Source organism: Patella vulgata, chromosome 3 (assembly GCF_932274485.2).
Source record: "Patella vulgata chromosome 3, xgPatVulg1.2, whole genome shotgun sequence".
In the NCBI taxonomy this organism is placed as follows: Eukaryota; Metazoa; Mollusca; class Gastropoda; family Patellidae; genus Patella; species Patella vulgata.
Genome location: NC_065881.2, coordinates 74847946 through 74874281, shown reverse-complemented (window position 1 = coordinate 74874281; position 26336 = coordinate 74847946). Strand labels below are relative to the sequence as shown.

At 36.9% G+C, this 26336-nt stretch overlaps 2 protein-coding genes and 1 long non-coding RNA gene across 3 annotated transcripts; all 3 read right to left on the bottom strand.

Annotated features, from left to right (window-relative positions):
- Positions 1–2519: 2519 nt before the first annotated feature.
- LOC126816072 (uncharacterized) lies at positions 2520–4098 on the bottom strand. The gene is made up of 4 exons (XR_007678225.2): positions 4009–4098; positions 3693–3834; positions 3006–3183; positions 2520–2662 (listed from the first exon to the last, which is right to left on the bottom strand). It is a non-coding gene; the product is annotated as an uncharacterized LOC126816072 (long non-coding RNA).
- A 49-nt stretch (positions 4099–4147) lies between these two features.
- On the bottom strand, positions 4148–12249 carry LOC130012121 (galactocerebrosidase-like). The gene is made up of 13 exons (XM_056099323.1): positions 12108–12249; positions 9957–10021; positions 8090–8153; positions 7810–7898; positions 7244–7408; positions 6628–6666; positions 6401–6531; positions 5978–6095; positions 5786–5823; positions 5155–5279; positions 4873–5012; positions 4690–4776; positions 4148–4153 (listed from the first exon to the last, which is right to left on the bottom strand). The coding sequence occupies exons 1-13, from the start codon at positions 12247–12249 to the stop codon at positions 4148–4150; spliced, it is 1209 nt and encodes a 402-aa protein (XP_055955298.1).
- Positions 12250–13876: 1627 nt separating this feature from the next.
- On the bottom strand, positions 13877–24873 carry LOC126815111 (galactocerebrosidase). The gene is made up of 18 exons (XM_056099322.1): positions 24736–24873; positions 23251–23319; positions 21002–21065; positions 20691–20779; positions 20131–20295; positions 19498–19536; positions 19280–19410; positions 18853–18970; positions 18616–18653; positions 18091–18215; positions 17812–17951; positions 17648–17734; positions 17318–17407; positions 17013–17154; positions 16366–16543; positions 15760–15929; positions 15171–15247; positions 13877–14827 (listed from the first exon to the last, which is right to left on the bottom strand). The coding sequence occupies exons 1-18, from the start codon at positions 24871–24873 to the stop codon at positions 14684–14686; spliced, it is 2004 nt and encodes a 667-aa protein (XP_055955297.1). The 3' UTR covers positions 13877–14683.
- Positions 24874–26336: the final 1463 nt, after the last annotated feature.

The window sequence follows — 26336 nt, the reverse complement described above, 5'->3', positions numbered from 1 at the left end:
ACTGACAAAATGACCTTGATATTGATAGGGATAAAAGAAAATATGTAGGTTATTTGAATGATAGCGATGAATATAGCGATAAAAGACTGTATCATACAGTAATCCGTTCAGTGGGTGCATCAATTGTTTGATCTAAATAAAATAGGTAGTCAAGTACAAAATATTTGCGATATTTGTCGAATACGAAATGAAATTAAATGAAATGGGCTATAATAACCTACTGGAATAATGAAGACGGGCATACATTATGCCATGAGGGTAATTTTGTCAGGGCAGCAGCACCGGCACTACGGCCTACTATTATGTCAAACACGAAAAATGGAGGAAGAAAGGCAACTTAATAGATCAGCTATCACCGAGGACAAAACGTTAAAAATCTAGATTCAAACTAGATTCCGTCTATTTTGGTCTAAACAGTAACATTATTATTCTCATCGATTTTAGTCTCGATGTTTATGCTTTATTATTATTTCTGTTTTGAATTGCATATATTATGCAGGCAACAAAATCTGTTAAACGCTTAGGGTCTCTGAGTGTGTATCATCTAAGTTCATCAGCACATGGAAGTGTGAACCCGGCTTTAAGGGGTCTGTGGAATCATAATCCATGGATAAATACCAAGGATTGAGATGGTCCGAGCGTTATGGCATTGGCGTCTTTGTAATGGATTCAGATGCCGTCGTTGGTAGGTATAAGATGCAGGGTTTTCATGGCCGAGACAACTACCGTGGGGCTGACAGGGGAAAAGTGTATAGTTGTTTGTTTTGTTTCAAACCGAAATTCGGCTATTTTTATAGTTCTTCCCATACATAACCATAAAAAAACAGACTCACAGTTGTAGATTTCAAACCACTATGTTTATTATTTTGTTTGGATAAAAGAATTTTTCTTAAATTATGCCAGTTACATCTGTTGGAGTCACCTGCAAAGAGCTGTTACATTCATAAAAAGTACGCGCAACAAATACGTTGGGATCGTACAGGGATCTGCTTTCAGACCGATGTTATAAACATTATTTGTAAATAGATATAGATATTACAACTGATAACTTGTTTAAAATCGATTGTGAAACATAAAATAAATCTATTTTTCATATCATCAATTTATCAATTTTTGATAACATTGAATAAATCATATTCATAAAGTATAATTATAATGCCCCCATCAGACCGGGGTGGCGTCCTTACTGCACTGACCAGAAAATGCACAAGGTCGCCGGCAAACGTGAACAGAACACGAGAAAATGTCCCAAAAAATTACAAACTTGAAAAAAGTCGCATTCTCATAGCTTTCTAGTTCAGATCGCAGAACCGTGACTCGGCGATCATTGGCGACCATGGAGACCACATCACGATAGCTGGCATTTCTACCACGCTTTTGACGATCTTGACGCGCTCTAAAACCAATTTCCATCGCCGTAGCAGCACAAGCAAGACGCCACCCCGGTCTGACGGGGGTATAACTGATTGAATCATAAATTGACATTTGATTATTTTACGGTCTACTTATATTTAAATTGTCAAAATCCGCCAGTTTATAAGAAGTTGTTCCAAATCCGACAAAACCTTGAACTGTACCGCCTGATATTTTTGTGTTGAAGACCTGTACACTGTTAATACTTCCTACAGCTTCACTTCCCTGTAAATATAATATATACTAATACTTTGCTGACAGCTGAGTGAAACAGTTGATTTTGACTAAAATCTCATAATTAAACCATTGCCACACCAAGCACAAGACTATTTTGTCGCTTCGACCAATCAAGGATGTAAAACTGTGCAATGTGGTAGAAACAAGATTCAAAAGGAATTCAGAATCTTTAATCTATGTTTAACACTTCACTTTGGACGGGGTCAATTTTTGATCATTAGGATCACATGGCATCATTCTACAAATATGATGAATCTACCTTTACTGATAGTGAGAGTTGATTCCATTCATTCGTTATTCCAGCATGGTGGCCGCGTAAGATTACGTGTTTTCTGACTGAAATATACAAAAATACATTACAAGCTATCCAGCGATGCTATTTCAAAATTTGTATTTGGGGTTAATAGAGACCAGAATTAGGACACCAGAAATCGTTGACAGCTTCGGGAAATAAGGTTCCACTCAAAACAAACTAGGTCATTTTGGGACTAACACATATGGTTCAGTTTTATTTCAATAATTCACTTGCGCGTAGGGGGTAATTAGCAGTGGGAGGAAACCGGAGGATCCGGAGAAAACCCACGTGGTTGGACGGGCGACCCTAGTCCTTGCCACGTACAACCGGGAAATCGAAACCACGCTAGTTGACTTAATGCCAGAACTTATGATACACTACCCATGCGCTAACCATTCGGCCTCCCTCCCCCTTATGTTACGAAGCATGTGGTGCCCTGAATAGTATTGATTAGTACAAATAAACACTCTATAGCTGAGCTATCTATATTTATTATCAAGCATACGAGTGCAATTCTGTCATATACATTTTTAAAGTCAATACTTACTGACATCGCTAGAAACTACAAATGTTTTATTTGCTGGGAAAATGAAGAAGTATAATCCAGCATTTATGCTGTTTCGTAAACCCACATTGTATAATCTACAGGCAACGAAAACACCATTAGTTCCATTTACTGGAGCTGGACGTGCCTCAACAGATATATTTATATCAGTCCTTCACAGAATAGAAAAAAGACAAATATTCAATTTAATAAATAACCCTCAGCTTGTGGGCCGCCTAGAGGTCACAAGATCTAGGTGTTCCTTAATTGATTATGGACCCTTATTGTAGGAGAATCTCTTTTTGAGCTTGTTTCCTATTCATCTCTTGCATGGCAACCGCTTGTTTTATATAAACTAATATCAATAATAGTACTTAAAGGTATTGAATATTGAATTAATGATATCCACCAAAGTCAACTGATACAGGCTAGTGGCTGCAAACTACACCAAAATCTTTTGAACTGAACTTGATATAAATCGAGGTTTCAAACTGGAACAATTATTTGTATACCAACCAGTTAGCATTCCCGATCAGAGCCAGTGTAACTCCGAGACTATCTGTTTTACCCCAAAAAACTGGCATCTCAAGCGACATCTGGCGGATAACTTTATTTTGTGGAGCTCCAATATCAGTAATCTCATAATAACCAGCTTGAGCAACCAAATTATACGCTTCAGAATAAATAGGGTATACTGTAAAATGTAATCATAAATAATATGAATTTCTGCTTCAGATTGCTTCACGGAAACAATTGGTCACGGACGCCATTATGAAAATCAAAATGCCTAGATCCCCAAAGGTGAAAAAAAAATATACATCTCTTGAAATCGATTGAATCTAAAAAATCAGTATTTAGATTGATATTGGTCTGTAATTTAAAAATTATGTCTTTAATGCAAAGTCGTTTTTAATAAACTGAAGATTATTTTGGTATTAAGACCCGATCGTGTAAATTATACAACATATCTATAATTAGAAATACAGCAACAATTTGTTAGCTATCTGATTATCTCAGATGAGAAGTGATAACTATTGGATATTACATTGTGATATTTGCACACACAAAATCTCCACACGAGGTAAATCGCAATAATTTCATGCCGCAAAGTATGCCCCAGTGGATGCTCGACACCAAATATATGCGGAGGTGTTCATTATGCATGCAAGAGATTAACAAAACTACGACAAACTGTCTTTCTACCTTCGAAGTCATCTGTATAAGGTAACGGGAACGGTGCTGGTGGCGGTGGGTGATTGTGTTGTCCCTTTTGTCCAGTAGTAATAGTCGTTAATGTCCAGATCTCATCAATATCTAAACTTAGACGTATTTCACCATTAGTAACCTGTCGATATAACATACAAATAACATTCTATCATATTTAACTTACAGATTAGGTTTGACTTACATCAATATAGCCAATCCACGAGGGGTTGCAATATATACCCATTATAGAGGTGTACGAATGTTGAGGATATTTAACTTTCGGACAATTAAAATCCAATGTTGAAATAAATACCTTTAATGGTGATTTCTGTTGGAATATAGTTGAACTGGATCCATCAAACGTTAGTTTTGTATACCACACTTGTAACTGATCAACTTTCGCCTGCAGAATTCAAATATTTAAATAAAATTAAATGTGCAATTCCGAGGGGTTAAGTCTCAAATTCGAAAAATAAATGTCTTTCATCAAAACTATACGTTGAGCAGCAACGCTGGATTTCCGTCGGGGAGATGGATGGCTGAATGGTTAGCGTGCGCGCGCTGTATCATAAAGTCTGTCATTGAGCCGACTGGCGTGGTTTCGAATCCCCGGATATACGTGACAAGGAGTAGGGTCGCCTGTCCAACCTCGTGGGTTTTCTTCGGGTCCTCCGGTTTCCTCCCACTGCTAAAGACCCATACGCGCAAGCGAATTATTGAAATAAAATTTAAAAAACCATATGTTAGTCCCGAAATGACCTAGTTTGTGTCGAGTGGACGTTAAACCCCATTTCTCTCTCTCTCTGGATTTCCGTCAAAAGTTGATTGATCATTTTCTAAAATAGGCCGTGTTGATTATTCAAACCAAATGAAAATCCTGATATGTTTTAAAGCTAACGAGATTAATTTGAGGGCTACAGCGATGTGAAGCAATTAATAACATTCTATTAGAACTTTCCCTGTTGCAAGAGAGAAACATATTTATCATACTCACTAATGTCCCCTTTAGCTGTAATATGACATCTTGTGGTTCTACTGTAAATGGTTCGATAACTTTGCGACAATGGGAATGGTTAAATGTCTGAAATATATTTAAACACAAATCAATTGATTTTAAACATTGTTATACAAATTAAAATATAAAACGAATGTTAAGGAAAATAACCCTATTACCTACCCCAGTCTCAATAACTACTGTAAAATCCTGTTGATCTGGGCTCATAAATGTTACATAACTACCTCCTCTAGAGAAGTTTCCAACACCAGAACCATGCTTTAAATACATCCATCCTGGTTTGGTAAACTGTGTGGTGTGGGCTGTAAAACAGCTATTCTGTACAATAGGTTTCTATTAAAATCGAAAGTCGACTACATGTATTTCATGATACCATGTATAAAAGAATAAAACTGTATAAATAAGAAAAGCTGGTAGTTATTCCATTAGAGGGCGGTGACCTACCTGAAGCCCAGATTGGAGGAGCAACATAAAAAGATCCACTCCATGGTTCTATTGCCCGCATTAAACCGTTATCATTAAACGGTAAACCATCATACATGCTGTTTATAATACACCATGCTACCTGACTGGAATAAAATATAACATTACCATAATGCCTTTATACGGTAAAGAAGAGAATACAACATAGAGACTATACCCTTATACGGTAAACCAGTAAAATATAACATAGACCCTCTACCAGAATATAGCTATACAGTAAAACAGTAAAATATATCATAGAACCATTATCCTTACACGGTAAAGAAGTGAAATATAACATAGAGTCAATACTATTATACGATAAACCAGTAAAATATAACATAGACCCTTTACCATAAGTTATACAGTAGATCAGTAAAATATAGCATAGAACCATTATCCTTATACGGTTAAAGCAGTATAATATAACGTAGAGCCTCTACCATAATGCTGCTATACAGTAAAGCAGTAAAATATAACATGGACCCATTGCCATAATACCGTTATACGGTAAAATACGATAAAGCAATAAAACATAACATAGAGCAGCTACCATAATACAGTACGTTTATTCTCTATGAAGAACACCGTCTATAAAATCAGTTACACTTACGCAGTGATAAATCCATTTGAATAATCTTGATTGATCGTCTGAAAATTTGGAAAGAACAATACATTTTAATTTTTTGTTAATCTAAAAAAAAACTGTGATTTGATTGATTTAAAGATTCTTTAACTCAGAATTGAGACGTGTTGCTCTGAAATGACATTTAAAGATAGGTTGGATTCGTGAGATTGAGTTTACCCTAGCCCAACACGATCCTCCGTAATCATCTGGTGGCTGACTGTAGTCTTCAGATGCCCATAGTGGTTTACCAGTTTCAAGACCCATCATATTACTCTCAGTTCTTGGCTGGTGAAATCTGAAAATACAGGACAGGATATCTCTCCTTATCGGTCTTCTTATCAAGAAACGCGCTGGGGATTATAAAGAGCTGTGACGAGGCGAGTATATGGGAGGGGTTTCGGGATTCTGTTGGTTCCCAGTAACATTGTGATGCAGTCTAAAGCATCAATGAAAAAGAGAGACATTTTAATAGGTTTATTTTTGTTCAATTGGTCAAATATTTGCAATATGTTCAGGGAATTTTAAACGATATGCCTAACGGAATTCAAATGCATAGTAACAAAGTGCTATTGAATTCTGTGATTCAATGTACATACGAACCCAATAATAGAAACAGCTTGAGCTAGATCTGGATTGGTAAGAACATCGTAAGCTATCTTATCTATACCTCCATCTGCTGCTTCAATTTTTACATGTTGTAACCCATAGGAATCTAATGTCTTCCTTAATGTCTGGAAAACAATTCATATTGCCATAATCCCTATGTTTCTAATAACAAATTTATTAATGGAAGGAATTTCTAGGACGTTAATACTTCAAATACTTACCAAAATATAAGTAACATTATAATCCCGTTCATTCCAAATCTGAAATTGAAACAAAAGAATAAATGATGAATTGGATTCTGCTTTTAAAAACCAGATCCAAGCTGTTTTAGCTATAGTCCGTAAAGGGTCCGTGTACGGGCAGGGTATGCACATGCTTTCGAGATACCATTACTCGTGCGATCTAATAAATGTTTCATGACCTAGAGGAAGAAGTATTGACCTACGAAGTCCCCGGGTTCAAATTAGGACTCGAATCAGCTTTACCAAGAGGACAAGAGTTTCATAAAGAATTTCTTCAAGCGATCTACGAAATGAAATGGGCTTTGATGTTTTAATTGGCTAAGGAAGACAGACAAGAGGGCATCTCCAACTATCAAGTTTTTTTTATACGTTCAATCAAACGTGTACAGGTGACCCTCCTCCCTGCAACATTGACAAGGATTAAATCTAGAGGAACTGTCTCGTCCAATACTGTGTAGAACCAGGTAACTTCCGGTTAATTCAGGTGCTAGATTCAGTATTTATCAGTGTAGATGACGGTATTTTAAGACGAAAATCTAACATTTTGTCTTTAAAACAAAATCCCAAATTGTTTGAAAATCTTTGAAATACATACCCCAACATAGTCGATCGTAAGATTGTGTATTCTTTCAGCGCCAAGAATCCATTCACAAACATACGTTGAGGTCACTTCTGGATATGTGTAGGGACTTAGGGTTCCTCCACCAACCCACCCTGGAAAAGCCCAAGGCAATCCGAATAATTTAATATCCGGATTTCTCTGTAAATAAAAAAAACGAAAAAAAAAAGGAATATATGAAGTGGGTTGGAAACAAAATTCGATTCACATTACAGGGTTCTCAAAGAAATAAAATCTTCCACTCTCTACCTTCCGTAACCCAATTTCTGATATGGGTACGTATGTTGCTTTTTTAAACAATTTTAATTTAATTATATAGACACACTTGCAAATCACGACCTTTCGGGTACTGCTGTGGGTTCAGCAATGCTATGACGGTTTCCTTTGCAATCGATTCAATAACATTTTCATAACTTTCTATGATCACTGACCGCAACAGAAGTTCGCATAACCCAGTATATATATTTGAGTAGTTTAAGTTCTTCTGACGTTTGTATTCGGGTTTGCTGTTTTATAAAGTTTCGTATAAAAAGTGATCTGACCTTTTTCGCTTCCTTCATCATCCACCATTCATAACCTCGTTCAAAGTTGAGATCCCAGCTATAGTGCATGTGGGAAGCTTCAGTTCCATCTGTAAGAAAACAATATCAAACTCAAGTATTTCCCCTTAAAAATAATAAAAGCCATGGAATGAAATAATATCTAGTTTAGGGATAATTTATCGTAAAATACAAGAACCACCTTCGGTTCCTAGAGGCTCATGACAGCTGAGACACGATTGTATCGTTCTCATGTTTGAAAGAAGACTAGCCACATCCTTACCTGTACTCTGACCATCGCCGCCAATTTCCACTTTAAGAATATGCAAAGAGGCTCCAAAATTTGGCTGAAATACGTCGACAACATGTGGTTAATATAGCTTTGACGGGCGAATAATGTCGCTCGGATGTTCTTCCAAACTCTCCGACTTTTCGCTCTTTTATAAGGATTTCACAAGTTTATCATGAATTGTTTTAATGGCATTTAGTAATTGTACTGGAAATACATAGGACTACCATTCTAGTTCATAACTGAGCGACGTTTCGACTAGGCTTATCTAGTTTTTATAAATCAATGCATATCATTGCTGTATAAATACTTGAGAATCCTAGTTGTCAGACAGATTCACTGGCCTTATCTGCGCTGTTTTCGTGAACAGGTGCTATCCATCAAACAATTGGTTTAATCTGGAATACTGGAATCGTAAAACGGTTTGCACTATATTTTGAAACATTATCATTCCGATTTCTTTTTACTTTTCATATTACCAATATTACAGAATAATATGATCTACGTAAATATTATGTCTGGGAAAAGATGTGCTCACGTAAACGTGATTTATATACTCTTCAAAAAAAGTAGGTGATATTCAGGAACAATACAAAACTGCGGAAATGTACTGCTGTTTTTATTAGAGGTAACCAGTGTATGTTAATAGCAGGCCAATTGCCTACACATGAACATAAACAGTTCATATGGGTGGCTTATCTGACGGCCCCATTTCACTTGCAAACGTGAAAATGGACGTTTTTGATTTTTGTCTTAATAATGAGTAATTGCTCCACCAATCCCCAGACATTCAGCAGTTCGTCGTGGCATGCTCCTAATCAACCGTGCAATCACGATTTGGGGCAATCTGACCCACTCCCCTTGCAGTGCCACGGCCAATTCTTACAGTGTTGTCGGTTGACGTTGACGTCGACGAACAAGTCTCCCGATCACATTAAACGTAACACACTAAAGAAAAGATACGCTAAACATTAAATCTTATACAAGAACCGATAGGAAAGCAAACATGGATAGGATAAACCAGCAAGCGGCAGTTTTCATCAATCCTTCCTTGAAATGTCAAATTTGACAATGAACCCCTCCCACGTGTAAGGTGATATTGCGTGTCGCACATGCAGCTCAGTGGTTCTGTTGGGACGATAAGTTCTTCATCTGTGAACATACTCTCGAAGTATGTCAAGTGTCCATACGTATATTTACGTAGATCATATTTGCATTTCAATATCCCCTACTTTTCAAGAGTATATGAGAAATACGCGTGGTCACGTAAACCTACATAGTTCATCTTCGATTTATACACCAATTGGACTTTGTATCATAGCTATGGGTATATATAAATATTTGGCCATGGAATCATATATCTGTTATAATATAAACAACTTAGCACAAGCAATCTACTTTTCAATTGTTTGATTGATTTAATTCTACTTTTCAATTGTTTGATTGATTTAATTTTGAACAAAGTTTAAGTCTAGATGAGCTGTTATCCATAGTCGACGGACAACACACTGCTGTCTTTTTAGATGTGGAAATGACGTGGGCCAGGTACTTGTGATGACGTTACAAGTTTTATGTCAATCAACAAGACCATCAAAATGAGTAGTGCGTAGGGGGCAGTTCATGATCCAGAAATTCGTAGTACGGATGGGCTTGTGGTGCTAGGTACTAACGCAGTATTTATATATTGAAGATATATATTCGTGTTTGTAAATTTGGTCAGTTATCTTAAATTTTTCCAGCAATACTTGACAGTTTACATTTTAGACGACCTACAGTTTAAGATAAAGGGTTTCCCCACAATTGTGTTTTGTTCAAATACAGTATGAAAGTCTCTATTTATTATGGTTAGTATACTACTTACTTTGAATAAATAATCGAGTATTTCATCTCGCTGTTGTTGTGGATAATTAACTAATAGTTTAGTTGAGGCCTGTAACAGATATTTTAACAGCTGGTTGATCACAAAAGTTTTATAATAATATACACCGTTGGCCTAAAATATGTTCACAATTCTGAGAAGGGGTGCATGGATTCAGCGTGTCATTAATTATTGAACCGTGTTCAGAAATAGTGACAAAATAGGAGACTATTAGTATGCAATAAAAGCTTCATGCTTCTGTGATATTTTTCTGAAATTTGATTTTTTAATTATTCACATTTAAAAAAGTAGTGTATAATCAGACTGGGTGACCCTTTTTTTAGACCTACCCTGTAACTGCAGCCAATATGTGCTATCCCGAGAGTATATACAATACTTAAAACAATATGCTCTCTTGATCATACCGCGTTAAGGCCGGCAACTTTTACCGTCCAGTTCTGGTCGCAATTATGCCGTCGGTAGTTCTTGTATTGCTGATAGAATGCGTGGCTCCTTGCTGTTACAAATCATTTCTATACAGAAATAATCACTTTTCCCCAGGTTGACTTGAATATGTCACTTATCATGCCTTCGTACTGACAATCATTATGAAAAGTTCCACTTGATTTCTGCTCACAAGGTCCGGACTACGAACATATCCGACAATGGCCTTATTAAAATATCAAGAATCAAATTTAAGTATCAAGTTTGTAAATCTTATTAAAATATCATGAATCAAATTTAAGTATCAAGTTTAAAAGTAGATTCTATACATAAAGTACATATAATTACTGGGTTTTGATTACTTTTATGTTAAGATATCCATGTTAACGAATAATCATCATGTAGGATCATGTGAGAGTCTATTAATCAGGCTAATTGGGAAGGTCGAGTCTACCACAGGGGATTTGGATAGGGGTGATCATCATATCCTAATTCTACCCTAGTATTTCGATAGATGAATTTTCCGTGTGGAAATAACCTCCCCGACCAACCCGTTTTCCTCATACAACCTGCTTGATATCCTCCTCCTCCAACCAGCCTGATCTCATCCTCCAACCCTATTGATCTTATCCCCCAATCCATCTAATCTCATCCCCCGACCCGCCTGATCTCCTCCTCCTCCAACCCGCCTGATCTCATACCCAACCCATCTGATCTCATCCTCCAACCCTCTTGATCTCATCCCCCAATCCATCTGATCTCATTCCCCAACCCGCCTGATCTCCTTCTCCAACCCGACTGATCTCACCCCCAACCCGTCTGATTCTATCCATCAACCAACATGATCTCATCCACCAACCAACCTCGTCTCATCCTTCAACCCGCCTGATCTCATCCAGAAACCCGTCTGATCTCATCCACCAACCCGACTGATCTCCTCCTACAACCCGCCTGATCCCATTAACTAACCCGCCTGATCTCCCCCCGCCCCCCAACAACCAGCCGGATCTCATCCACCAACCCCCATGATCTCATCCCACAACCCGCCTGGTCTCCTCTCCAACTAGCCTGATCTCATCCACCAACCCGCCTAATCACCCCCCCCCCCGGACCCGCCTAATCTCATTCACCAACCAACCTGAACTCATCCACCAACCCGCCTGATCTCATCCCACAACCCATCACAACCCATCTGGTCTCCTCCCCAACCCGCCTGATTTCCTCCCCAACCGGTCTGATCCCCTCTCACAACCATCCTGACTTTCCCATTCGACAATCATGAGGGAAAAATTAGTAGCCTACATTCGAAACGTTTTTATATCCCTTTTCTAAATTTCAAAACAAGTGAGTAATTAAAGCGACAGTTAGCCTAATGTGCGATGTTTGAGATCGGGGTAATCTAAGACGTTACGTGTAAGCCTACTGCATCGGTGTCGTATGTGGCAACTGACGGCCAAAAAACACTTACGGCGAAGCACAGGTGACGCTACGAGGGCGTCATCTGCCGTAAATATTGCGTAGGTGTAACATTGCGCTTTTGTGGCTTACGCACTACCAACGCAAGCGAGTGTGAGGTTTAAAAGCTCATTGTTTCCGATACTATGACAGGGGAGACAACTACATAAAACAATAACTGATGTCACAATATATGCAAGGTTGATAAAAAAATATCATGTCCAGGTCATGGTCAAGAAGGTAAAAATAAAAGCATACTCCCCCCTGCGCTCAATCCTCCTACACCATCAAATCTTCTACCAAATCCAGGTGTATCATCTATAGGATAGATATACTGTGTTATTATATACGGACACAAAACTAAACATAACCACAAGTTGCAGTAAACTGTTGGCATGTTCATTTCATACAATTTAATATGATGAATATAATCAATATACCATGACCTATATAACAGCGACACATATTGATAACAAATCAAAAGATGATATGTCCCAGCCATCTGCATCATCAAGGTTACATTATAATATCATAGGCGTACGAGATGATTTTCCTTGGAGGTTGTATTATTTTTGCCCAGAAAATACGGAGGCAGCCCCCAATGTCCCTATATAACTTTACCACAAATGAACCGTAGTAAAATATCGAAAAAGAACGGCAAGTAGTGCCTAGCGGAGCGAATCGTCTGGAACTGTGGTTTGAGTTTTAGAAGTAAACATCCTGAATCAAAATTAGAATTGATTGATTTTCTGAAGCTCTGAATTCCGGTTGGGAATTGCATCATCCCACACAGTGGTCAGTAAAAGTCCCGGATTTAGGACACTTCCTTTTGCGGTATGAAATAATTTTCACATTTTTCCTTTTATTTTCACTAAAATTTTGATTTTCATAATTTAGCCAGTGCCCGAAAAATTTGATGATCACCCGAAAACAATTGTCTTGCCCGGCTGCAATTGGATAAGGAGCCGGCTCGCTGGCCTGGAAGTCACGAGTTCGTTTCCGGTGTTGGCCGGGAAACTTCCTCGAGATTTCCACTTATCAGTGGTGTAGGACGAAGGGCATGTCAAGCCGTCTAGTCGCTCGGATGGTACAAAAACCCATCTTTTTTAGTATTTAGTATTGACAACATCTTTCCTAAACATTATTTCTTTACGGTCCACCAAGGACAAATAACTTGCCTATGGCGTGAATTAAGTATAAAAGAACGCTTTTTTTTTGGATCATCTCTATTTGAACAAAAATTGATTGATTTTCTTGTATTAAAATATTAATAAGAGGCCGCTTTATTTGAACTTTTTCAGCTCATTCCATAAGGTGTATTATATTCCAACTAAAGGCAACTGTATAGATCGGCTATCACCGAAGCGTTAAAAATCTAGATTCAAACTAGATTCCGCCTATTTTGATCTAAACAGTAATATTATTATTCTCATCGATTCTCTATGCGAGTTTGGTGATCTTATTTCACTGAGAGGTTTGCCAGATAAACCGTATATAGTGTGTTTAGGGCTGGGTTAAACATTAAGCAAAATAATTCAATGATTTTGTCTTTTCTTGCTGTTTTGTCGCAGTTAATAATGCCGTGCTATATATGGAGGCAACAAAATCTGTTAAGCAATTAGGGCCTCTGTGGGTCTCAATCCTGTCCTGGGTGTGTAACGTGATCGGTACATGAAAGTATGAACCCTGTTTTAAGGGTTCTGTGAAGTCATAATCCATGGAAAACTATCCAGGATGTTATGGCATTGGAGTCTTTGTTATTGGTTCAGATGCCGTCGTTGATAGGTAATAAGATGTCGGGTGTTCATAGCCGAGACAACTACTGTGGGACTGACAGGGGCAAAGTGTATAGTTGTTTGTTTTAACTCAAACCGAAAAGCGGCTGTTTTTACACTTCTTCCCAAACATATATATAACCATAAAAACAGACTCACGGTTGTAATTGTATTATTTGGCCTGACGTTGTAATTCTTATGGCTTCATTTGGAAATCAGGCAAACACTTATGAGGTTTAACAACTTTATTCGGATGTATTAGTATTATTACAGGGGATATGGTGAACCTTATGCCGAGGTCCCACTGGGCATTTTTAGCCTCGGGGATGTACTACCGATGGAAATTGATGGGCGCCGGGAGGCGTCGGGAATATGTTCCCCTGTGTCCCAGGGAAGCTTCGGGAGCGTCGCGAGCCACGTGGAACCATCGGGGGGCCTCGGGAGAACTGACAAAAATTTCTCTCGAATGTGTTTCAGACGTTTTTCCCTCGTGCATCAGGAGCCATCGGGAAAAAATTTGTTTATTTCCACATAGCCGATGATTTTTCCCCGGTGGGACCAAGGCATAATAGCCAATTTTGTTTTGATAAAAAAAATTTTCATAAATTATGCAATTTATATCTGTTAGAATACAAAAAAAAACTATTGGTATCACCTGCGAAGAGCTGGTTCATTCATAAAAAGTACGTGCAACAAATACAAAATAGTATAATATATGTGTTTTTGATCCAAGTCAATAATGTAAATAACTCCATTTACCCAGGGTAAATAATTTTGACTATTGCGACTAATGCAAAAAATGCATCTTGAATCTTGGGTTAATGGGCGATGGGATCCTACAGGGATCTGCTTTCGGGGCGATGTTATTAACATTATTTATAAATGATATAGATAATACAACTGATAAATTGTTTAAAATCGATTGTGAAACATGAAATAATTCTACCTTTCATATAATCAATTTATCTAATTTTTTTCAAATTGATAAAATTGAATAAATCATATTCATAAAGTTTAATTATTACTGTTTCAATCATAAATTGAAATTTGATTATTTTAAGGTCTACTTATATATAAATTATCAAAATCCGCCAGTTTATAAGAAGTTGTTCCCAATCCGACAAAACCTTGAATTATACCGCCTGATATTTTTGTGTTGAAGACCTGTACACTGTTAATACTTCCTACAGCTTCACTTCCCTGTAAATATAATATATACTAATACTTTACAGACAACTTAGTGAAACAGTCGATTTTCTGTAAAATCTTACAAATAAACCATTGCCACACCAAGAACAAGACTATTTTGTCGCTTCAAAAAATCAAGGATATTATAACTATGCAACACAGATATGTAATGTGGAAGAAATACTATGCAGCACAGAGATGTAATGTGGTAGAAAATGTTTTAAAAAGGAATTCAAAATCTATAATCTAGATTTAACATTTCACTCTAGACGGGTTTAAGTTTTGATTATTATGGTCACACGGCATCATTTAACGACGTGGCAACCTAATGCTTCTACAAATATGATGAATCTACCTTTACTGATAGCGAGAGTTGATTCCATTCAGCAGTTATTCCGGCATGGTGACCGCGTAAGATTACGTGTTTTCTGACTGAAAAATACAAAATACATATTTATTATCCAGTCTCAAACATATTTACAGTTAAAGCTCGTTATCTAGAACTTCAAGGACCCGACATTTTAATAGAGAAAAGAAAGGTTCGAACAAATCATTCTATCAAAATTATGCGCTTATCTGTATTGATGTGAGAATATATCTGTGCTTATTACATCAAAGTTATATAATCCATGTACATCTTCTAGATATTTACTTGCTAATCACACAGCCATCGTCTGAAAACAGGCATGTAGACCGGTGTAACCTATTATTTGATTCTCTGCTTTCGAATTGTCTTTACATCAATAAATCTGCGTATAGGTTCCAAGGCGATCGTCAGAAATCACCCAGTTAAAAAGATATCGGGATATGAAAACTATACTTTTGAAGCAATGTGCCAAGTGTGACTAAGTCAAATTTACGGTGATTATCAAAAGGTTATTGATACTGATGTGAAAGCATACGGATGCAATACTCTCAAATAAATGTCTAAAGTCAATACTCACCGACATCGCGAGAAACTACAAATGTTTTATTTGCTGGGAAAATGAAGAAGTATAATCCAGCATTGATGCTATCTCGTAAACCCAGATTGTATAATCTACAGGCAACGAAAACACCATCGGTACCATTTACTGGAGCAGGACGGGCATCAACAGATATATTTATATCAGTCCTTCACAGAATAGAAAACAGAATACTATTCAATTTAATAAATAAACCCTCAGCTTGTGGGCCGCCTAGAGGTCATAATTGTTATCCTATTTTGATTAAACTTAAAATATATATTTATATTCCAAAGATTCCGGATTCTTCTGATATTGACGGGCCCTAACATCCTTGATTATGGCCCTTTATTGTAGGAAAATCTCTTTTTTTTTAGCTTGTTCCCTATGTATCTCTTGCATGGCGACCGCTTGTTTTACCAATAATAGCACTTTAAGGTATGGAACATTGAATTTCTGGTATCCGAAGTTACCGAACTACTAGGATATAGTAATCATCAACGTCAAAAAAGCGCAAGCTAGTGGTTACGGACGTACACCAAAATCTTTTGAACTGAACTTTGATATACCGAGGTTTCAAACTGGAACAATTATTTATATACTAACCAGTTAGCATTCCCGATCAGAGCCAATGTAACTCCGAGACTATCTGTTTTACCCCAAAAAACTGGCATCTCAAGTGACATCTGGCGGATAACTTTATTTTGTGGAGCTCCAATATCAGTAATCTCATAATAACCAGCTTGAGCAACCAAATTATACGCTTCAGAATAAATAGGGTATACTGTAAAATGTAATCATAAATAATATGAATTTCGTCTCCAGATTCCTATACGGGAACCTTTGGTCAAGGACGTCATTATGAAAATAAATATGCCTAGATTCCCAAAGGCGAACAAAATATAAATATCTCTTGAAATCGATTGAATCTAACAATCACTATTGATATTAACACATTGGTCTGCAATTTAAAAATTATGTCTTTAATGTTTTTAATAAACTGAAGATTTTGGTATTATAGACTGGATCGTGTAAATTATACAACATGTCTGTAATCAGAAATACAGCAACAATTTGTTAGCGATCTAATTATCTCCCATGAGAAGTGATAAATCTTGAATATTACATTGTGATATTTGCACACACAAAATATCCACAGTGTATGCTCCAGTGGATGCTCTACACAAAAGACACGCGGGGTGGTTATTATGCGTGCAGAAGATTAACAAAACTACGACAAACTGCCATTTTACCTTCGAAGTCATCTGTATAAGGTAACGGGAACGGTGCTGGTGGCGGTGGGGGATTGTGTTGTCCCTTTTGTCCAGTAGTAATAGTCGTTAATGTCCAGACCTCATCAATATCTAAACTTAGACGTATTTCACCATTTATAACCTTGAGATAACATACAAATTGCATTTTATTTTATTTAACTAACAGACCTCATTTTTTGGATTTTGTTTATTTTTGTTATGGGGTGTGTGAATGTTGAGGATATTTAACTTTCGGACGATTAAAATCAAATGTTGAAATTAGGCTCAGTTACGCAAATAAATACCTTTAATGGTGATTTCTTTTGGAATATAGTTGAGCTGGATCCATCAAACGTTAGTTTGGTATACCACACTTGTAACTGATCAACTTTCGCCTGCAGAATTTGTGAATTAATTAAAATTAAACGTGTTATTCCGAGGGTTTAAGTCTCAAATTGAAAACAAAATGTCTTTCAGCGAAACGATTTCCGTCAAAAGTTGATTGACCATTTTCTGAAACTGGATAGGCCGTGTTGATTATTTAAACCAAAACGAAAATCCTGATGTGAAACAATTAATAATATACTACTAGAACTTTCCCTGTTGCAAGAGAGAAACATATTTATCATACTCACTAATGTCCCCTTTAGCTGTAATATGACATCTTGTGGTTCTACTGTAAATGGTTCGATAACTTTGCGACAATGGGAATGGTTAAATGTCTGAAATAAATTTAAACACAAATCAATTGAATTTAAACATCGTTATACAAATTAAGGAACATAACCCTATTACCTACCCCAGTCTCAATAACTACTGTAAAATCCTGTTGATCTGGGCTCATAAATGTTACATAACTACCTCCTCTAGAGAAGTTTCCAACACCAGAACCATGCTTTAAATACATCCATCCTGGTTTGGTAAACTGTGTGGTATGGGCTGAAAAAAACAGCTATACTTCAATAAGTTTCAATTAAAATCGAAAGTCGACTACATGTATTTTATGATACCAAGTATAAGAACAAGTAAAGAAGTAGATATACTGAATCTGTTATTCCATTAGCGGGTGTTGACCTACCTGAAGCCCAGATTGGAGGAGCAACATAATAAGATCCACTCCATGGTTCTATTGCCCGCATTAAACCGTTATCATTAAACGGTAAACCATCATACATGCTGTTTATAATACACCATGCTACCTGACTGGAATAAAATATAAAATAGGACCATTACTATTATGCCTTTATACGGTAAAGAAGTGAAATATAACATAGAGTCAATACTATTATACGATAAACCAGTACAATATAACGTAGACCCTTTACCATAAGTTATACAGTAGATCAGTAAAATAAAGCATATTATCCTTACACGGCTAAAGCAGTAAAATATAACGTAAAGCATCTAGCATAAATGCTGCTATACAGTAAAGCAGTAAAATATAACATGGACCCATTAATACCATAATACTCGATAATACTGTTATATGGTAAACTATAACGGTTATACGGTAAAGCAGTAAAACATAACGTAGTGCAACTACCATAATACAGTACGTTAATTCTCTATGAAGAAAACTGTCTATAAAACCAGTTACACTTACGCAGTGATAAATCCATTTGAATAATCTTGATTGATCGTCTGAAAATTTGAAAAAAAACCAATATATTTTAAACTTGTGTTAATCTAAAATAAACTTTGAGTGGATTTAAGATACTTTAACTCAGAATTGAGAGAGAGAGAGAGGGAGAGAGAGCGAGGGGGGGAGAGAGGGGAGAGAGAATTGAGGTATGTTGCTTTAAAATGACATTAAAGATTGCATTTGTGAGATTGAATTTACCCTGGCCCAACACGATCCTCCGTAATTATCTGGTGGCTGACTGTAGTCTTCAGATGCCCATAGTGGTTTACCGGTCTGAAGTCCCGTCATATCACTGTCAGTTCTTGGCTGGTGATATCTGAAAATACAGGACAGGATATCTCTTCTTATCGGTCTTTTTGTCCAGAAACGCGCAGCGGATTATAAAGAACTGTAACAAGGCGAGTATATGGGAGGGGTTTGGGGATTCTGTTTGTTCTGAGTAACATCCTGATGCAATCTAAAGCATAAATGAAAAAGAAAGGGAGACATTTTAATATGATTATTTTTGTTCAATTGGTCAAAAATTTGCAATATGTTCAGGGAATATTAAACGATATGCTTAACGGAATTCAAATGCATACTAACAAAGTGATATTTTATTCTGTGATTCAATGTACATACGAACCCAATAATAGAAACAGCAAGAGCTAGATCTGGATTTGTAAGTACATCGTGGGCTATCTTATCTATCCCTCCATCTGCTGCCTCGATTTCTACATGTTGTAACCCAAAGGAATCTAATGTCTTTCTTAATGTCTGGAAAACAATTCAAATTGCCATAATCCTTATGTTTCTAATACAAACTTTATTAATGGAAGGAATTTCTAGATCGTTAATACTTACCAAAATATAAGTAACATTATAATCCCGTTCATTCCAAATCTGAAATTGAAACAAAAAAAATAAATGATGAATTCGATTCTGCGTTTAAAGACCAAATCCAAGCTGTTTTACCTATAGTCCGTAAAGTATCCGTGTACGGGCAGAGTATGCTCACGCTTTCGAGAAAACCTGATACCATTACTTGTGCGATCTAGTAAATGTTTCATGATCTAGAGGAAGAAGTATTGATCTACCAAGTTCCCGGGTTCAAATTAGAACTAGAATCATCTTGACCCAGAGGACCCGAGTTTCATAAAGAATTTCTTCAAAGGATCTGTGAAATGAAGTGAAATGGGGTTTCACGTTCTAATTTTCTGCACCGAGACGGGCATGAGGGCAACTCCAACTATCAAGTGTTTCTATACGTGCTATCAAACGTGGACACGTGACCCTCCCGCCTGCACCATTTACAAGGAGTAAATCTAGATGAACTGTCTAGTCCAATACGAAGTTGAACCAGGTAACTTCCGGTTAATGAGTCAGTGTCCACACAGTATGTTCAATTCAGGTATTACGATTCCGTATTTATCAGTGTAGATAACGCTATTTTATGGCGAAGATCTGACATTGTATGAAAATCTTTGAAATACATACCCCAACATAGTCGATCGTAAGATTGTGTATTCTTTTAGCGCCGAGAATCCATTCACAAACATACGTTGAGGTCACTTCTGGATATGTGTAGGGACTTAAGGTTCCTCCACCAACCCACCCTGGAAAAGCCCATGGCAATCCGAATAATTTGATATCCGGATTTCTCTGTAAATAAAAAACGAAAAAAAAAGGAATATATCAAGTTGGTTCGAAACAAAATTCGGTTTACCTTGCAGGCTTCGCAAAGAAATAAAGTCTACCACTTAGCCATAATTTCTACGTTTCGCAACATAACTTCGGATATGGGTACATATGTCGTTTTCATAAACAATTTAATTTAATTTAATTATATAGACGCACGTGCAAATCACGGCCTTTCGAGTACTGCTATGGGTTCAGCAATGCAATGACGGTTTCCTTTGCAATCGTTAAATATTAATTTCATAACTTTCTATGATCACTGACCGCAACAGAAGTTCGCATAACCCATTATATATATTTGAGTTCTTCTGACGTTTGTATTCAGGCTTTATAAAGTTTTGTATAAACAGTGATTTGACCTTTTTCGCTTCCTTCATCATCCACCATTCATAACCTCGTTCAAAATTCAAATCCCAGCTATAGTGCATGTGGGAAGCTTCAGTTCCATCTGCAAAAAAACAATATCAAACTCAAGTATTTCCCCTTAAAAATAATAAAAGCCACGGAATGAAATAATATCTAGTTTAGGGATAATTTATCGTAAAATACAAGAATCAACTTCGGCTCCTAGAGGCACAAGACAACTGAGACACGATTGTATCGTTCTCATGATAACTGAGACACGATTGTATCGTTCTCATGTTTGAAAAAAGACTAGACACACCCTTACCTGTGCTCTGACCATCGCCACCAATTTCCACTTTAAGAATATGTAAGGAAGCTCCAAAATTTGGCTGAAAATACATTTAAAACGTATAGTTAAAATAGCTATGACGGGTGAATGATGTCGTTCGTATGTTCTGTTAAACTATCAACTTATTGCCCTTTTGTAAGGATTTCACGTGTTTATTATGAATTATTTCAATGACATTTAGTAATCGAACTGGAAATACACAGGACCACCATTCCAGTTCGTAACTGAGCGACGTTTCGACTAGGCTTATCTAGTTTTTATAAATCAATGCACTTGCCTTATCCGCGCTGTTTTCGTGAACAGGTGCTATCCATCAAGTAATTGGTTTAATTTGGAATATTGGAATCGTGAAACGGTTTGCATTATATTTTGAAACCTTATCATTCAGATTTCATTTTACTTTTCATATTACCAATATTACAGTATAATATGATCTACGTAAATATACGTTGTGATATGATATATAGTCATGGACATTTGATATGCTTTGAGAGTATGTTCACAGATGAAGAACTTATCGATCCAACAGAACCACTGAGCTGCACGTGCAACACGCAATAGCGCCATACACGTGGGTGGGGTTCATTGTCAAATTTGACACTTCAGGTAACGGTTGATGAAAACTGCCGATTGCTGGTTTATCTATCCATGTTTGCTTTCCCATGGGTTCTTGCATACGATTTACTGTTTAGCGTATCTTTGCTTTAGTGTGTTACGTTTAATTTGATCGGGAGACGTGTTCGCGTCGACGTCAACGTCAACCGACAACACTGCAATAATTGGCTGTGACACTGCAAGAGGAGTGGGTCAGATTGTCCCAAATCGTGATTGGACGGTTGATTAGGAGTATACCACGACGAATTGCTGAATGTCTGAGGATTGGTGGAGCAATTACTCATTATTAAGACAAAAATCAAAAACGTCCGTTTTCACTTTTGACGGTGTATCTCTTTGCGGGTTAAATGGGGCCGTCAGATAGGCCGTTCGTATGAACTGTTTACGTTCATGTGTGGGCAATTGACCTGTTATTAACATGCACTGGTTAACACTAATAAAAATAGCAATGCATTTCCGCAGTTTTGTATTGTTTCTGAATATCCCCTACTTTTTTTGAAGAGTATATTATATCTGGAAAATCACGTGCTCACGTAATCGTGATTTATATACTAGAAATACGTGTGATCCCGTAAATCTTCGATTTATACACCAACTGGACTTTGTATCATAGCTATGGGTATATAAATATTTGGTCATAAAATCATATATCTATTATAGTATAAACAACTTAGCCCAGGCAATCCTCTTTTCAATTGTTTGGTTTATTTAATTTTGAACAAAGTTTAACTCTAGATGAACGATTATCCATAATCTTTTTTACGAATAAAGTCAATGGAAAACACACTAGTTTTTTTTTTAGATTTGGAAATGGAAGGACGAGCGTACTATGGGCCAGGTACTTGTGATGACATTGCAAGTTTCATGTCGAAAGTACATGAATTAGCGTAGCTTTTCGAAGAACGTCTTCTCCCAAAATAACCAGATTAGTAGCGCTTGGGGACAATTATTTCGGCCGTTATGGTTTAGGGCCGTTATGTTTATAACCTCCTGATCCAGAACTTCGAAGTGAGATTAGAACGGGTCTGTGTTTTTGCGTAAAAGACAGTATTTATAATGGCGATCACCAAAAGCATTCGATGTTATTCACTAACGAATAATTTAATGGGGATCTCTACTGACTGACCAATCCCCACCGTCTTCAATATCCTATTAGGTGCAGAAAAGTGAGCCGTTAAGCCCCTTTTTATTTCATCTTATAGCCAATCCGAAAATAATGCTTGGGATTCATCAGGTCGGTTTCCCCTTTCAGTAAGAAACGTTTTAGGGAAGATAAGTAAAGGTGTTTTGTTATATTTGAAAATCATAAAAATCCAGTCACATAATATACATTTGCCAGTTTTCACTTCATGACACAATTATTAAAAAATACCTACAAGTTTACCCCGATATCCCAATGATTTAAAGACCTCTATACCATACGAGAGATATTACTCAGCCAAATTAAAAACTTGACACTGATAAATTTCAAATAAGATTGTGCATCCAGCAAATTTGACAGTCTACATAATAGACGACCTACAGTTTAAGATAAAGGGTTTCCCCACAATTGTGTTTTGTTCAAATACAATTTGAAAGTCTCTATTTATTATGGTTAGCATAATACTTACCTTGAATAAATAATCAAGTATTTCATCTCGCTGTTGTTGTGGATAATTAACTAATAGTTTACTTGTTGCCTGTAATAGATATTTTAACAGCTGGTTGATCACTATAGTTTTATATACACCGTGGGCCAAAAATATGTTAACAATTCTGAGAAGGGAGGGGTGAATCGATTGAGCGTGTCATTAATTATTGAACCGTGTTCAGAAATAGTGACACAATAGGAGACTATTAGTATCCTGAAAAAAAAACGTATTAAAGGGTTCACATTCAAAAAAGTTATAGTGTAAAATCAGAATGGGTAATATTTTTTTGACCTCTGTAATTGCAGTCAAAATGTAATATATGTATGTCGAAAGTAGTTTGTATATAGTCCTCATTATACTATACTTCGTTTTGTTTTATGTACGTTGCCTTTTTAAAATAAGGTTCTGTCTTGATTATGCCGCGTTAGGACCGGTAGCTTTTACCGTCCAGTTCTGCTTCCAATTGCTGTTACAAGTCGTTGCTACGAAAATAGTCACTTTTTACCAGGTTAAATTGAATGATATGTTACTATTCCATCTGATTTCTGCTCCCAAGGTCCAGTCTACAAACAAATCCGACACATTAAAATATCAAGAATCAAATTTAAGTATCAAGTTTAGAAGTAGATTCTATATAAATAAAGTATACTGTATATAATTACTGGGTGTTGATTACTTTAATGTTAAGATATTTATCTTAACAAATAGTCATCATGTAGAGAGTCTATTAATCGGGCTTATTGGCAAGGTCGAGTCTACCACAAGGGTTTTAGATAGGGGTAGTTCATCATATCTCTAATTCTACCCCAGTATTTCGATAGATGAATTTTGCGTAGAAATTATCTCCCTAACCGACCCTTTCTCCTCCTCCAACCTGCTTGATATCCTCATCCTCCAACCCACCTGATCTCATCCCCCCCCCCCCCCAGAGCACTCCCAAACAATAAACGTGGTTCCCCCTTGCCGGACGGAGGACCTGACAAGGGACAATTTCTATTCGTTCGAATGGGACGTAAAAGATCCCTTGGCAGTAGGAATTGCCCCTGTCCGATCAAAATTTACACTGTATCATGGCGTAATGGCGTATGTCCGTCTTAATTACCTCAGTTTGAGCCAAACAGCCAGTCGTAGGGTAAGGCGTTACATAAATGTAGGCATACTGCCTCGGTATCGTTTGTGGCAACTGACGGCCAAGAACCACTTACGCCGACGCAGAGGTGACGTAACGAGGGCACCATCTGATGTAAATGTTGCATAGGTGTAATATAACGCACTACCTAAGCAACACAGAATTTGTACTCTGTGTAAGCAAGATAAAGCACGCAAGTGTGAGATTTAACAGCTGCTATGACAGGGGAGACAACTACATACTACACTAACTAAAGTCATAATATACGCAAGATCAATAAAAATAAAAATTATCGTGTCCAGGTCATGGTCAAGAAGGTAAAAATAAAAACATACTCCCCCTCCGCTCAACCCCCCTACACCATCAAATCTTCTACCAAATCCAGGTGTATCATCTATAGGATAGATATACTGTGTTATTACATACGGACACAAAACTAAACATAACCACAAGCTATAGTAAACTGCTGGCATGTTCATTTCATACAATTTAATATGATGAATATAATCAATATACCATGACCTATATAATAGCGACACATATTGATAACAAATCAAAAGATGATATGTAACAGCCATTTGTATCATCAAGGTTACACTGGATCATAGGCGTACGGGCCGATTTTCCTGTTGGGGAGGCGGGCGGTATCATTTTTGCCTGAAAAATAAGTCGACAATTCCAGATGACTCTACATAACTTAACCAGAAATTAACCGTAGTCAAATCTCGAAAAATAACTGCAAGTGGCGCCCAGCGGAGCGAATCTTCTGGAACTGTAGTTTGAGTTTGAGAAGTAGACACCCTGAATATAAATCAGAATTGTGTAATTTTCTGAAACCCTGAATTCCTGTTGGATATTCCATCAACCTACACAGTGGTCAGTGAAAGTCCCGGATCTCGGCCAATTTATTTTACGGGAAGGAATACTTTTCACATTTTTCCATTTATATTCACCAAAATTTTATTTTTCATAATTTATCCAGTGCCCGAAAAATTGAATGATCGCCCGAAAAAAATTGTTTTGCCCGGCTGTAGTTCAACCCCCCCCCCACCCCGCGGCTCCTACGCCTATGCAATGAATGATTTGGACTATGTAATGTACGCCAGCCAAGGCTAAAACAGAAATGTACGTTTGAAGGTCAAATCAAGTAATGTGAAGGCTTTTAAATCATTGACGTCATATGTTTTAGTGTTTAATCTATAGAATACGAAATTAAATGGGGTTTAACGTCCTACTCTTCTGCACCAACAAGCATAGTGAATACGGGCATTGGCCAATATTCCATGGAGTGTTTCATATGAAATTAAGTGGGGTTCAACGTCCTACTTTTCTGCACCAACCGGGCAAATAAAGACGGGCATATTAATGCACTGTGTTATGAGGACACATTTGACCGAACTATCAACATGGGAGACGCTGCTGTCTATGGCTATCTTGTTTTCCGTCGAGACATGGCTGCTATGTACAAGTTGTCAACACATATATTATTCTATTGAGTTGTTTTATAAAGCACGAAGACAATATCACAACCAGCTCTATGTTAGAAAACAATTTATCGTAAATAAACATGAATAATTTAGTATTGACCACATCTTTCCTAACCATTATTTCTTTACGGTCCACAAAGGACAAATAACTTGGATTGAGAATAAAAGAACACACTGTTTTGGCTCATCTCTTTTTGAACAAAAGTTGATTGATTTTCTTGTATTAGAATAATAATAATAGACCGCTTTATTTGAAGTTTTTCAGCTCATTCCATAAGGTGTGTTATATTCCAGGCAAGTCCATCCTGCCTAAAACTAAAATGGCTAACAATTGTCTGAAATATATAATACTTCTGATAATTCTTGATTGTACCGCGCTATCTTTGTGTTTTTGCGATTCCGGTGAAATGTCCATTATACCAACTGCAATTCCAGGTTTGAATACACAT

Bases quoted from the DNA above. Each gene is read 5' to 3' on its own strand.
- LOC130012121 (XM_056099323.1), bottom strand. From the start codon at position 12,249: ATGCCAACAGTTTACTGCAACTTGTGGTTATGTTTAGTTTTGTGTCCG. The intron at 7,409-7,809 runs GTCAGATCACTT...TTTTATTTACAG, and splicing joins TGATGAAGGAAGCGAAAAAG to AGAAATCCGGATATTAAATT. The intron at 6,096-6,400 runs GTTCGTATGTAC...CTGTATTTTCAG, and splicing joins CAAGCTGTTTCTATTATTGG to ATTTCACCAGCCAAGAACTG.
- LOC126815111 (XM_056099322.1), bottom strand. From the start codon at position 24,873: ATGCCAGCAGTTTACTATAGCTTGTGGTTATGTTTAGTTTTGTGTCCG. The intron at 20,296-20,690 runs GTCAAATCACTG...TTTTATTTACAG, and splicing joins TGATGAAGGAAGCGAAAAAG to AGAAATCCGGATATCAAATT. The intron at 19,411-19,497 runs GTAAGTATTAAC...ATTGTTTTCCAG, and splicing joins ATAATGTTACTTATATTTTG to ACATTAAGAAAGACATTAGA.